A 14,217-nucleotide genomic window follows, 5' to 3' on the forward strand; every position below is an offset into this window, starting at 1 on the left:
ATCATTTATACAACTATGCAAGGTTGGCTTTGGTGAAAAGGACATTGTGGAGGACCACATGTCTAAACTCCAATATTGTTGGGTTGCTTCATTAGCAACTTCGTGAAAATTTCAATGGCTAGATTGTTGGTGAAAGATCCTCCTAAAAGTCCACAAAGCAACAAAATTGGATTTCTAATTCATTTCTATATTTAATCAGCTTAAAGCAACCCATATTTTAGCATTAAACAAATTAATAATCTACTTTCCTTGGTACCTATAGTCAGCATTCAAACAATTCATGAGGAACAACAGTACCAACTTAGAATAATAATGGGAACATTAGTAATCAAATCATGCTACCTATGTGAGAGAGAGAGAGAGAGAGAGAGAGAGAGAGAGAGAGAGAGAGAGATAGGATTTGTTCAAAGGTGAGGTACTGACAGACAGATGAACTACGTACACAAACAACTCAGCAAGAGCTATATATAAAAGCTTGAAGCTGCAGGTCAGGGTCTTGTACGCTCTCTAAGGGAGAGAGAATCACTTGGGAGAAGAACAGGCTTTGGTCATTAATTGTTCGATCGAGTGTAAGCTTCCTTACTTCTAATACTATTTGTACTTGCTATTTGTCGTCTGATTCAGCTTCTTCTTCCAAAGCTTAGGGTTGTTTGTTTCTGTACAATTTTAGAGTTTTTATTTGCATATTTTGTACCGAAAGGGATTCTGTTGAGAGTATCCCGCATTAGAGAGGGTAGTATTGCATAAGTGCTTAAAATATTCTTTTAATTTTTCCCTCTATCAATTGTGTTTTTGGTTTAAAACTTGCATTCTAATAGGATGCGTTGAGCGGATTGTTTGGTACGGGGCCAGTAACTTGTTACAATGATTTTTTTTTTTTTCCAGGACCCTTCCTTGAGCTCAAGATCATCAAGAAAAAGAAAAAGGAGCAAATTTGATGGAGATTTCATCAAGAGGAGGATCATCTGAGCTGGTAAGACAATTCTGCAGCAACCCCTGGTGTCGTTTCCTTTTGGACAAAGATAAACATGTGCAACAAAGGTTCTGTTTTTAATGTTTGAATATTCAAGGATTATTTAGCACATAATTAATAATTTGAGATTGTATTAATGTTAATGTTTTGGACTTGTTTGAAACAGTTTCATTCATTGTATTTGATGAAATATTGTCTATACTTAATTTGATAATTACGAAGGAAAATTGTTTAACTTACAGGGAATGGAGGATCCCTTCTTCATCAACCAGTGGCAGTACATGAACTCTTTGGATGAGCTCGGTATGCTCCCGTTAGCAGCTGCATTTGGGGAGAATTTACAACACTCTCAGTTCCACCCAATTTTCAACCTCAAAACTCCTATCGATAATGCTCATACCACCATTGACAGACCAACAAAACAGCTCAAAACTGATGGATGGACTTCATGCAAAACTGATCATCTTGTATCAAATCCACAAGTTGCTTCCTTGCCTCCAAACATTCTTTCGTTCGTCAATTCTCATCATGCAAACCAAATGCCGGTGCTTAAGCCCAAAGAGGAGGCAGCAGCAGTGTGTTCAAAGAGCACCAACACTCTCCCTTCTGATATATTGCTTTCTCAAGGTTCATTTGGAAACCGAAATTATTCATCAAATGGGATCAGCACAACCACTCGGCTTTCTCACACCCAAGATCACATTATTGCAGAAAGGAAGCGCAGAGAGAAGCTCAGCCAACGGTTCATAGCTTTATCTGCAATCGTTCCTGGTCTAAAGAAGGTAACAGAAATTATATCCTCTATCTGTTAATCCACTGCAAGTTTTATTCAAGACATTCTTTTACATTTGATTGTCTTGCTTATACTCCAAGTAACCGGTAGGTTTTGGGATGGCATCGATTCCAAGAAATTTGGATTTTTTTTTACCTGCTGAATTGTGTTTCTAAACGTAAATCATACTTCATGCTATGACAGATGGACAAGGCTTCTGTTCTGGGAGATTCAATTAAGTACATCAAACAACTGCAGGACAAGGTAAAGACGCTTGAGGAACAGACGAGAAACAAAAACATGGAATCGGTCGTGTTTGTGAAGAAAACACAGCTCTTTGCCAACGGCGACAATTCTTCCTCTGACAAAAACGGCACCACAGGCCCGTTTGACACGACACTGCCTGAAATTGAAGCAAGGTTCTGTGACACCAATGTCTTGATAAGAATCCACTGTGAGAAAAGAAAAGGAATTGTGGAAAAAACAATAGCAGAGGTTGAGAAGCTCCAATTAAAATTCATCAATAGTAGTGTGATGACATTCGGGAGCTGTGCTCTTGATGTTACCATTATTGCTCAGGTAAATTTCCTTCTCAGTTATATGAATGAAATTTGTTGCTTCATAATATTTTCAATAGAAATGATTTCCATACACTCGTGTCTCCTTCGACAAACTAATGTTTATTTTTGTCCCTTAGACTCTCTTAATTTATTCAATAAAAAAACAGAGATAAACAGCCGTGTGTTGGGGATAAAATGGGCGAATATCTCTTCGCCACTTTTAATCCAAAGTCATTTGATACCATATCTCGATCTTTGCAGATGGAAGCGGAATTCAGCCTCTCGGTGAAGGATCTCGTCAAGAATCTACGCGCAGCTTTTGAGCTGTTCATGTGAAATGAATCTACTCGCAGCTTTCGATCTGTTCCTTGCTGCAGAAGCTTCACAATAAATAGGAGTATTTCCTCAAATATACCAGTCCAAGTTTAAGTACCTTTTTCAGAATCTCTGTTTACAAGGCCTGCAATCCTTCACCAAGTTAGATTACCAGTACCTTCAAGCTTGTTTGCTGTCAGGTTAATATTTTGCAGGAGGGTTTTTTCACTTCAACTTTTTTTCATGGTTAACTTGTTTACCATGCTTATTTACCCAACTGTTTAAGCAAGTTATCTCACAGCTTTTGATTTACTTCAAGGAGTTTGCGAAATGCGACTCATCCCTTTGTGTCCCCTAGGGTTTTTTTTTTATAGGTGAGGATGAAAGCAGGCATTTGTTTGGTCAGCGTTTTAGAGGCATCTTGAACATCTAATTTCTTGAGCCTCTTTTTCTAGTAATCTTCTCTTTATATGTAACCCTTTTGTTGCCAAGTAATGGAAAATAAGTAATTTCATGTTACCTTTACCCACAAGTGTATTGGAGTGGATGTATGTTATTCTATGTAACAAAATAACGTTCCGTTATTTTTAATTGACTTCTTATGGTTTGGGCGAAGTTCCACTTTAGTTTCTACAATTTAAGTTTTATCGAATGCAGTCACTTAATTCACTAATTATTGTAATTTTGAGCACAAGCTTAATTTTCGTCAAAAATTTTCACAAATTAGCACAAGTATAAAATCCAAGGGGTAAATTGGAATTGCCTCATATGTGCGTTAAACATGTTACACAAACTGATGTGAAACAATTAATAACTCCATGACTACAATCGCAAAAAAATGGTACTTCGCCCAAACTATAGGAATCAAATCATCGTTTTGCCTTTTTAACTTTCCTTGTCCAAATGATTGTGTATACTCTCTAAACAAAGGGAAAACACACACACACAAAATGCCATCACAAGGATAATAGTTGAATACCATCATAGCATATATCAAAATTATTGGAGGTTAGTTGGGAATATAGCTAATTAATTAAGCTTGCTGGTTTTTGGTATTGGTGGGTGCTGGGGAGTAGACTGGACAAATAAGACTTTGAAAAATTGACACTAACTAGAGACTCGAACTTGGAATTTTGAAGGTCTTATTATCTTATAAATTTAGGTGAATGATTAGCGGAGCTTAATATTCTCTGCTAGCCCCACTAAGATTGTGATCTTTGGTATGACTTTATGGCAACAACCTCTCTCAAGTTTCAAAAGAATGATCCCCCTTCATTATAATCATAAATTAAGATACTTTAGAGGGGGAGAATTAAAGAATTAAGGCAAATGTAGCCGTTGATTGGATGAGATTTTATATTGAATATCTATAAGCCAGTAATTCACTTGAGTCACAGAATCTCGTGTTAATTTTGTCTGTTAGTCTTATAGTCTCATATTAATAAATGATTAAAACTTGTCTATAACGTGAGTGTACAAGAACTATATGATAATAAATTAGGACTGTAATAAGTTCAGAGTTTGATTTCTTGCTATATAATAAAAAAATGAATATCCTAATCCTCTGATAATCAGAAAAAGGAATATTCTATGCATGTACACATAGAGCATAAGAACTAACAAAGCAAGTTCCTCAAATAATTCCTCAAATTGTATTAGGGCAAGTATGTATGCCGTTAATAAATGAAATTTCAGTTTTTTTGTCACAAACAACTGGATTTTGATTTCTAAACACCCATAATCTTGTCCCTTTCTCTCCCTGTGAGAGACCTTCCCTCTGGTTGAGGGTGATTCTCATCGTTCTGTGTGAGTGGCCAATCGAGTCCCTTTCTGTTGTCGCCGATCCTAGCTATCGGTGGGTTTTCTTTTGTTTTTTTCTTCCTCGAGTTTCTTGGCTGATCTGCCTTCCTCTCTCCCCTCTGCTGTCTCTCATCCATCTTCATCCAATTTCCGAGCTTCAATCACCTTTGACCACGATTTGTTGTGGTGTTTTGAGTGGGTGTGTATCGATCTGGTGCTTCCACTGGGTCGGGTGTTCCTTGCACCGTCACCCTCTCTTTGTTGTTTGCCTTTGTTGGTAGTGTTGCTCGTGGACTCCCACGAGCTTCTTTCAATTGGTTGCAGGTTCTTGGTGGTTTGTAGCTGTGTTCAGAGTGAAGCTTGGATTTGGCTGCAGGTATCGATGAGGCGCAGTTTATTTTGGGGCCAGATTTTGGATGGATCGACATGCACGGCTGCTGTTTTGGTGGTTGCAGTGGTGGTGATGGTGGACGATGCAACGGAAGTGGAAGTTTCTAGGTTTTCTTTTGTTTTGGTCTTAACTTTTGGTTGGGCTACTGTTCTTTGTTTGTGTGTTTTGTTTTTGGGCCTTTGTGTTGTATATTTTGGCCCATTGTGTTGTAATGTTTGTGATTGAATATATGTTGCCTTTGTTCCGAAATAAAAAACAAAACAACTGGATTTTGTTGTTGATTGGTTTTGATTTCAATTGGGCTGCTTCTTTCATTACATTTACACTTAAAATGATTTGGTTTTTCAAAAATTTAGCCTGCAAGGTGTCGTGGTGTAGTTCGTTATCATATAAGTCTAACACGCTTGTTTGGTAAGCCAGTTGAAATTAGATCTTGAGAATATGATTGGATTGACAAAGACTTGTAAGATATGATTTGTAACCATGTAAAAATATAGGTTAGATAACTCACTCTATTGTGGAATCATAACTCATCATGTTCAATCATGTCTTTGTATAAAACATGACTTACATACAAGTCATGTCCATCTTACATTTGATATAATAAATAACAGATTAAACTCAAGTATACTTTAATTGATCATAATATATCTTATCCAATCCACCAAACGGGATCTGAAGGTCCCGGGGTTCGAACCCGGTCAACACCATTTTTATGTTCCGTAGTCTACCTGACGTCGTTTTGTGTAATCTATTTTAAACGTTGCCGTTTATTTCTCCTTAACGGTGTTACGAACCTCAATCCAAGCATAGAAACCCCGCGAAACACGCGGCGGGCTAACTCAAATTTGCATAATCCACGTCATGGTGAGAAGCCTCCACCAAACCTCAACCAATCACGCGAGCCGTTGGCATAACTTCCTCCCTTCCCATTGGTCCGTTTCCTCCACGTCATCACCCCCTAGATTCTTCACCACTCAAATTTTCCCAAGAAAATTAAGAAAAATGAATTTTCTCGAGAAAAAACGCCCCCACTTTCCCATACATAAAAGATGAAACCCCGAATCCAAAATCTAAATCAAATCCACCACCGATTTCATTCCCAAAATCGCAACTGTCCAATTCCCAGTTCGTCCAAAAATTCAAAATCCAAAAACAATGGCTCCCAAAACGCTGCTTTTGATCCTATTGACGGTGCAATTCCTCCCGTCCTCTCTCTCTCTGATTTCCGCGCCGGAGCTCCGCCCTCCCTACGCCACCCCAAGAGCCATCTCCGTACGCCCCATCTCTTTTTCTCTCTCTCTACAATTTGAATTTTTGGATTCGGATTGATTGATTGATTGATTGATTGATTGATTGATTGATTGGTTGTTTGATTGAGATTTGGTTGGTTGATTTGCAGGATTTGAAGGAGGCGATTGTGAAGGGACTAGGGTTTCAAGCGGAGGATCTAAAGGTGTCGGGGTTCGATTTGAGGGACGCGCAGGTGGGGCATTCGGTGGCGTACGAGTTCGACGTGGAGGTGGACAACAAGGTCCTGCCTTTCAAGCTTCTGGAGGACGTCGACCGCTGGGACTACGCCGACTTGCCCATTTTTAGGGTCGAGGACGAAAATGGGTTGGTCCTGAAAGGCAAATCGGGTGGTGGGTTGCCTCCGGTTTTGGCTCCGTTTCAGCTGGCTGGGCCCATGGAGCTCTGGATTCAGGACGCCAAAGATATGAGGATTTCGCTTCCTGTAAGTATAGGCAACTAGATTTCGAATATTTAGCTCAAAGTGTTTTAATTTTTAATACACAAACGATATTTTACTTTAAACTAATATAGAATCTGCGGATTTGATGAATCATTTAAAATTTTAACTTGTTCCTAATTTTAAAAGTATGATTTACGGAATTATAATCACGGAAGTAAAATTGCAATGTGACCTGTTGTTTATGATTAAAATTTGGAGTTCTGGGAACTGATTTGTTGAATGTTATGCAGCATGATGTGGATGCTGGTGTGTTGAAGAAGGTGATATTGGCAGAAGGGGCTGTGGTCACAGTGAAGGGTGCCAGGTCTGTGAGTCTTCGCCAACCTCTTCAGCTCCCATTGCCATTGAACCGAACCAACAATGGGTTCGCTTCTGGTCTTGTGACCTTGGCTGAATGGCTGCGCCGTGCTTCTCGAACCCAATCATCTCCACTGCTTTCTCTCCGCATTGTTGGTCCGACTTCCCTCGCATCACCTTCCTCGACCTCTCCCTCCGTGAACAACAAGCTCAAACTAAAGCGCCTTGCCCCAGGCCTTGTGGAGTTGTCCTCACGATCAAACACCAAGCCCGTTTCTGTTGAGCTGCAAAACCAAGAGACCACGGCCATTTTAACCCCTAGCTACTTCAGCACGGTCTGGCCCCTTGCTTCCATTAATGGCTCCAACCCTAACTTGGTAGGTTTCGAGTCACTGCTTGCATCCGTGCTGGGTCCTAAGGCCAATAAGAAAGGATCCTTCAAGTTATTGAAGGCAGATGTGTCTGCACAGACGTTTTTGAAGATCGGGTTTGGGGTCGAGAAGAAGCTTAAAGAAGGAGATGGGATTGATTTGAAGGGTTTTCCAGAATGGAGGACAAAGCCTGAGACCGTGAGGTTGCATTTTGAGGTGCTGGCTAAGGTTGACGGGGATAAGATCATTCCAGAGAGAGTGGTTCCGGTTAACCCTGTATTAGTGGAGGACACCGTGGCACCGAGTGAGCTACTGGGCAATGTCTCCATGTCCACAGTCCCCATCATTCATCCTCCGGCGAACCCCTATACCTTGTAAAGTTTTCCGGTTTAGGGTTTACTGATACAAAATCTGGAAGTGTAAAGATAAAACCGATTTTGTTCCTTTTTTTCTTCAAGCATGAGGAGTTAGATGAGGTGTGGTTGTACTATAAAAATTTATGTAATGGAGTTACCGAGCGTTTAAATTAATTTATGAAACCTTGATTTATATGTATATATAGCATGAGTTCAACTTCGTCAGAAGGACTGATGTTTGAAATGACAATTTAATCCAACTGGATTCTTAGTACAACAGCAAACTAAATACAAATCTCTGCAGGAAACTTGAGAATTTAGTAAATTTCACTTCTTGATGAACGAAACCCCCTTCTGGATGCTTGCTGCTAACTCCGTTTTCGCCTTCTCTAATCCAACCCTATCGACAAACCAATAAGAATGTTTAAGTTGTTCTATGCTATTTTGCAGCAACACAATTGTGGAGTGTGCATAATTAAGAACTGTTTTACCTCTCATACTCATTCAGAGGCCCGAGTTGGTAGATTTCCTCTGCTCCGCCACGACCAAGCCGGACCTTGGTTGCGAAGAAAGGAAGTTCGGTTACCTGCCACAAAGATTAAGCATTGTGCTTGGTTACTAGAAGTTCAGAACTTGGTCTTAAGACAACGTTGATGCCAATAAGGCTAGAACAGAGTACCTCAGAGGCAACAAAAGCGCATTCAACAACACCAGCATCTCCTCTCAAGCCGCGGAGGCATGCATCCGCAAATTTCACAGCTGCATATGCCTGCAGAATATTTTAGTCAGTTCCAAGACTTGATAATCCTGAAGTAAATTATGTGTATACAATTGAGCGAATTGAAATGACCAACCATTGACAGTGTTGCCGAACCAGCCCCAGCTTTTGCCTGCAAAATTGCGAATGATAAAGTTGTCGGAGTTTTGTATATGATTTCATTGAAGAATAAACACACAAGAACAACGCCTGGACTAAACAGTAATATGGAAGAACAATATGCGTCAAACCAGATTCATAGCTTTCCAGATAATAAGTGAAGAAGATTCACAAGCTAAGAGGCATTACCTCAACAACTTCTGTTCCACCGTTTTGAATCCGGTTTGTTAGGTATTCTGTTTCTTCTTTGGTGAAGGAGCAAGGAGGCTTGACCTGCATACACAGGCGTCGTCTTTAGAATTTTGCGCGCTTGTACGGCAACCAGTTCATTATTTGAAGGCAACATAAGAAAACAACTAAAGATGCTGAAACTTGTATCCTTCTATACAACCTGTGACAGAAGCGGCAAAATGGTCACTCCAGCATGACCACCAACAACTGGAACATCGACTTCCCTAGGATCAAGTCCAAGAACTTCCGCCTGGAAGAAAATTACGCGAGTGGAAAATGAAAAAACCACGAACATAAATGATAGGAAGCGCACACAAACTTGTTTGACTAGTACTTACAACAAAAGTATTTGCTCTCACGACATCAAGCATCGTGACTCCTAGAAGACGCTTTGGGTCATATGTCCCGGCTTTCTTGAAAACCTCTGCTGCAATAGGAACTGTCGAGTTCACTGGATTACTGATCAAGTTGACGATTGCCTTAGGACAGGCTTTCGCAATTCCTTCACAGATGGTCCTGACAATTCCCGCGTTTATTTTGAAAAGATCATCCCTTGTCATTCCAGGCTTCCTTGGAACACCGGCAGGTATGATCACAAGGTCTATGCCCGTGAGAGCGCTCTCAAGCTGTGGCTGCCCCAAGAAACCGCGCACCTGAACTCCAAGGACGATACTTTCTTAATCTAAACACTTGACTTGAAGACTTGAATATGAGAAAATAAATTAAAAATTGTACGTCTCAATCTGTTATCTAATCGAACGGTTCATAAAGTTCTAAATCAAGTATCTCGGATTAGGGTCGCATTAGAAATTTAGAATGCTTCCATAACTTACAAACATCATTGTCATTAACTAGGAATCATAACATTGTTGTAGAATGTAACGAACATTTCATCGAAAACAAATTGAAGATTAAGGTTGGTGAAGAATTCATTACCACAGCTCCGGTATCCATGTGGCTAATGTCAGCTGTGACACCGGGGGCATTAACGACATCATAGAGATGAAGAACTGAAACCAGTGGGTTCATCTTCATGAGCATTGCAAGAGGTTGGCCAATGCCTCCAGCAGCACCCACAATCGCCACTTTAAAGCCCGGCGCCCCGCCCTTGGCTCTGCAATCACCTCTGCTCAGAGCAGAACCATCCTCCACCTTCACACAACCCATAGTCCCGACATCATTATTTGGCACCACAACAGCAAAAACCAAGCCAAATTTGAAAACCGAAAAACGTAACTTTGAGTTTTCAGTAACGAAATGGTTATCAACGGGCTCCTAAGCAAATCTTGATCATAAATTTCAAATAAACCGAATGTTAACCATCATATAATACTAATTGCTACTTCATCAACAGTCACAAACATTTTTATGAAGTAGTACATCAGAAAATAAGTTAGTTCAAGTCACGTAACGCATTTTTATTGAGCCAAAGGTAAACCCGAGCGGATTAGGCTAATCGGCTAGGGCAGTATGCTCTCCCTCGCATCCGAAGTAAAATCTTTTCTCTATCTAGTAAATTAATATAGAATATTGCTTTGTCAAAATAAACAAGGAAAATCCAAGAGAGAACCTGGGAATTTGGTGGAAACAGATGAGCTGAAATCCTTGCAATGCGTCCATTAGCTTCCACGCTCGACTCCATTTTCTCTGTGCTTTTTTTCAGACAAAGGGAGAGTGAGTTTTCAAGTGTACCGAGCTAACCTGCTTGCATTGCATGCAATGGAGAATGGACAATAAATAATTAAAAAATCCAAAAAATCCCACTTAAGAAAAAAACAAAGAGATAATTGGAAGGAACGATACATAATTTTTTTCTCAATATTTAAAATGTGTGGAAACTAATTATTTAGAGCTCTTATCCTATCCATTTTTCTCAATTGTGGCTCTCACAAATTTTGAACTAGCGACTTACATCTGTCTGAGTTTGATCCAATCTTGTTTATACTGATGTGGTGACGTGGCACCATGGCTCTCCCTTTCCTAAACTTGGCCCACCAATTTTTTCATGGATCAATATCCAACCCAGAAAGGAATTTGCATGATTCAGGGCCATTAAACGGGCCAAAATACCAAGTTATGAGACTTGAGGTCCATTGGACTCTATTATTTATCATCCAAAGAATAAGACAAAGTACTTATTTTTTATGAGTTAATGTTACGAAGATCAAATTTTTGCACTAGATTTGAATAACACGTGACGCCACGCATACAATGTAACCAATAATACCTTCTTCTTTTTTTAACAAACAATATTATCTACACTAAAGAGTGAATGTGGCTCATAATGAACTAGCAATAATATGATTTAAATTCGACTTTGTTGAGAATCGAACCTAAGACTTTTCACTTATAAGTGAAGAGAATATCACTAAACCATGATACTAATAATACATAAAGATATGATTATTGGTTGACGTAACATATACGAATCACATATCACACGACGTTGTATGGTATTTCTAAGTGTTACTGCTTTTTGTAAAAATTCTATATATACTAAAACCCAGTTCAGAAGGTTCACTATTCTTAAGCATAGTAAAATGATAGAAATACCCCTATTTTATTGTTTAATTTTTTCTGTCTTTTTCTTATTTTCATAGTGAAATGACTAAAAAGCTGGACATATGTGTTGCTTTTATATGATAGTGCGTTGTCGTCTACTTCGCGTTGTCGTCTCCTCTCTATTCAATTTACTTTTCACTGCCATAAACCGTTCATTGCCTTTTTCTCTCGCTCACAGCCATCACAAAATCCCTTAACCCCTCAAACCAACAAATTCAATTTCGCAATCTCTCACACCTAATCTAAACCCTTGCAACTTCACTATCAAGTATTCAAGGTATGGATTGAACTTTGAATCTTCCTCGAAATCTTTTCACTTTTTCATATGGGTTTTTTTGAATTTTAGAAAATATTCTCTTCTTAGGGTTCAATTTTTGTTAATTTTAGTTGTTTTCTCCTAATTTTGGTGATTAGATTTTGAAACTTTTTTTTTCCCAAATCCACATTGACATGGGTTTGTGGTTGTTTTAAGAAAGTGCAAGAAGACAATGGCATCTGCTCAACTCAAAGCTTTTCTTTCAATGGTTAATTAGTACCTTCTCGACTCATTGCCAAAATCTCTTCAATTTCAACAGCAGCAACCACCACTCTTCCCCAAAGGTAAATTTCTCTTCTCTTTCTTGCATTCAGAATCTTCGAAGTCCTCATCTACATTGTTTGATTTCTGCAATTTCAATTCACAGAAACATGGTTCTCTCTGCAGCACTGCCCATTTTCCACCAAAATCACATCTCAAATTCTTCCAATTTCGAACACGACATGCCAATGAAGGTCAGTACCCTCACTCATACCCAATTTACCCAAAGATAATTTTAATATCAGTGATGGGTTTTTAACAGGCACTTCAGTTGAGTTAGGGTTTTATTTAATTAAATCTCATTAGTTTGATTCTAATTCAATAAATTTGAGTTAGGGTTTTGTTCAATTCAATTTTAATAGTTTGATTCTAATTAATAAATTTTCCTCATAGTCCATTCAATTTGTTTTATTTCTAATTTGGATTTTGAAAGTGAGTAAATTTTGTAATTGCTTGCTGCAATTATTCAACTTATGTCTCTACAATATTTATGTACTTATAGGTGCTCAGCCATCGTAAGGGTTAATCTGTATCTTTTTTTGTTCCTTACTACAGGAACTACATCCTTGCACCAACTATTGAGATGACCATGGAAATAGTTGAGCTAAAAAAAAGGAGCAAGATGATCAAAAGCAACAATCTGCAGCACCTTACTTTGTTAAAAATATTGAACTGATCCTAGGTGAGAATGAGCGTTGATACGCAATAATTTAGTTCCTGAGACAATAGTGTTGAATCTACTTTTATTATACGTTCAATTTATAATCTAATCTTATTTTTCTTCAATTTCTTTAGAAATAAGAATTTTGATTTCAATTTTTTTTTTTTAAATTTTTGTTGAGAATTCATATACTTACCTTTCTTTTTACAGATTCCTGAAGACTTGGCAGAACAATTTATGTGTGCAGAGTAATGAAATTTATCATTTGCATCAGTGGCATTCAAACACATCTATCTAATGAATGATTGAAAGGATGGATATATATATATATACACACACACACACACACATTTTCTTTGTCATTTCAATGTAGTGATAAACTAGGGTTAAGCGTTGAATTGGGATCCTTTGCAACTGGACTAATTATATCAACTACTGATCTCATATGGTTAAGAAATATGTAAGCTGTCATTATACTCTAGATAAATTAAGTATATTGGACAACGTCATTCATCCTCTTTTTTTTTATTTATTTATTTACTTAAATTTATTTTCCCCCTCAATTTTTCTACCATGCTATTTCATTTGGTTTTTGATTTTCCTAAAGGTTTTCATTTGAAGGGAAAATATTGCATTCGTATGAATTCTACGTCGCTGTTCAAGTTTATAATTTTCTTTTTTGTTTTGTTTTCTTCCTTGCTCAGGCATTATTTTCTTTTTGCTGCATATTGCTATTGAGTTTCTGTTTGGAAATGCCTATGTTTTTTTTTTTTTTTCTTTTTTTTGTTCACTTGCTGAAAATGTCTCTGCCAAAATTTTAAGGGCTTTTCCTTTGTTTCTTCTTATCTTCCTCTTTCTCTGTCCAATTATAAAGCAGTTTTACGTTTTTGTTGCTATAAAGGGTTTTCCTTTGTCCAATTATGCTAAACGCAACTTTTTCTAATTTAAATGGACTCTTTTTGTCACACATTGCATTTGATAGACAGATGAAAAAAGAGCGAAAACAGATTATATATGCTCCCTCATTATCACAAGAAAACTCCGTCTTAGCTTTTGGTTATGTGTCCCCCATTTGTTTACTTATATGTTTTACTGTTTTGAGTTAAATTTAACAAATTATCCACACTAAGAGCTCCCTATTTCAAAATGCGAACCCATACAGAGAAAATCCATAAGAGAAAATTGCAAAACCCATTTTTTCTAGAATAGCAAATTCCATTTCCAACTTACTTTATATATGATTCTACATATGTATGAGTACAACATTGTACATCAATGTCTTTTCCTTTTTAGCTTTACATGTTACTCATTTGTATGTTGTTGCTCTCAGACTTCATATAATCCTCATTTGCTTCATTGTTTGCACATGATTCCTTTATATATGGTTTCTTTGTGAAATTAATCACAACAGATTATTACATCTTCGTCATAACGATACCTTCTTTACAATTTTAATTTCTACATACACATTCATTTTTTGACTGTTTTTGTTGCTATAAGTGATTTATTTGAACTCCCCGACTTTGTCTAATTAGTATCACTGAGATATATTTTGTGAAATCTCACATCGTCCAGGGGAGTGATCCTTATATGTATATTCCCATCTCTACCTAGCACAAAGCCTTTTGGGAGCTCACTGGCTTTGGGTTTCGTAAGAACTCCGAAGTTAAGCAAGTAGCAATCGAGAGCATTCCCAGGATGGGTGACCCATCGGGAAGTTT

At 38.0% G+C, this 14,217-nt stretch overlaps 3 protein-coding genes across 3 annotated transcripts; 2 read left to right on the top strand and 1 right to left on the bottom strand.

Moving 5' to 3' along the window:
* The first annotated feature begins 404 nt into the window (after window positions 1–404).
* Window positions 405–3,114, top strand: LOC137727066 (transcription factor bHLH18-like). The gene is made up of 5 exons (XM_068466005.1): window positions 405–569; window positions 886–973; window positions 1,216–1,755; window positions 1,950–2,324; window positions 2,567–3,114. The coding sequence occupies exons 2-5, from the start codon at window positions 938–940 to the stop codon at window positions 2,639–2,641; spliced, it is 1,026 nt and encodes a 341-aa protein (XP_068322106.1). The 5' UTR covers window positions 405–569; window positions 886–937; the 3' UTR covers window positions 2,642–3,114.
* A 2,705-nt stretch (window positions 3,115–5,819) lies between these two features.
* LOC137725302 (protein TUNICAMYCIN INDUCED 1-like) lies at window positions 5,820–7,867 on the top strand. Its single transcript, XM_068463945.1, has 3 exons — window positions 5,820–6,086; window positions 6,214–6,546; window positions 6,795–7,867. The coding sequence occupies exons 1-3, from the start codon at window positions 5,970–5,972 to the stop codon at window positions 7,608–7,610; spliced, it is 1,266 nt and encodes a 421-aa protein (XP_068320046.1). The 5' UTR covers window positions 5,820–5,969; the 3' UTR covers window positions 7,611–7,867.
* Window positions 7,797–10,532, bottom strand: LOC137725303 (malate dehydrogenase, glyoxysomal). The gene is made up of 9 exons (XM_068463946.1): window positions 10,267–10,532; window positions 9,633–9,848; window positions 9,035–9,349; window positions 8,857–8,946; window positions 8,655–8,738; window positions 8,443–8,478; window positions 8,268–8,357; window positions 8,080–8,174; window positions 7,797–7,988 (listed from the first exon to the last, which is right to left on the bottom strand). Exons 1-9 carry the CDS (start codon window positions 10,336–10,338, stop codon window positions 7,916–7,918), a joined length of 1,071 nt encoding a protein of 356 aa, XP_068320047.1. The 5' UTR covers window positions 10,339–10,532; the 3' UTR covers window positions 7,797–7,915.
* Window positions 10,533–14,217: the final 3,685 nt, after the last annotated feature.

Source organism: Pyrus communis, chromosome 2 (genome assembly GCF_963583255.1).
Source record: "Pyrus communis chromosome 2, drPyrComm1.1, whole genome shotgun sequence".
Taxonomy (NCBI): Eukaryota; Viridiplantae; Streptophyta; class Magnoliopsida; order Rosales; family Rosaceae; genus Pyrus; species Pyrus communis.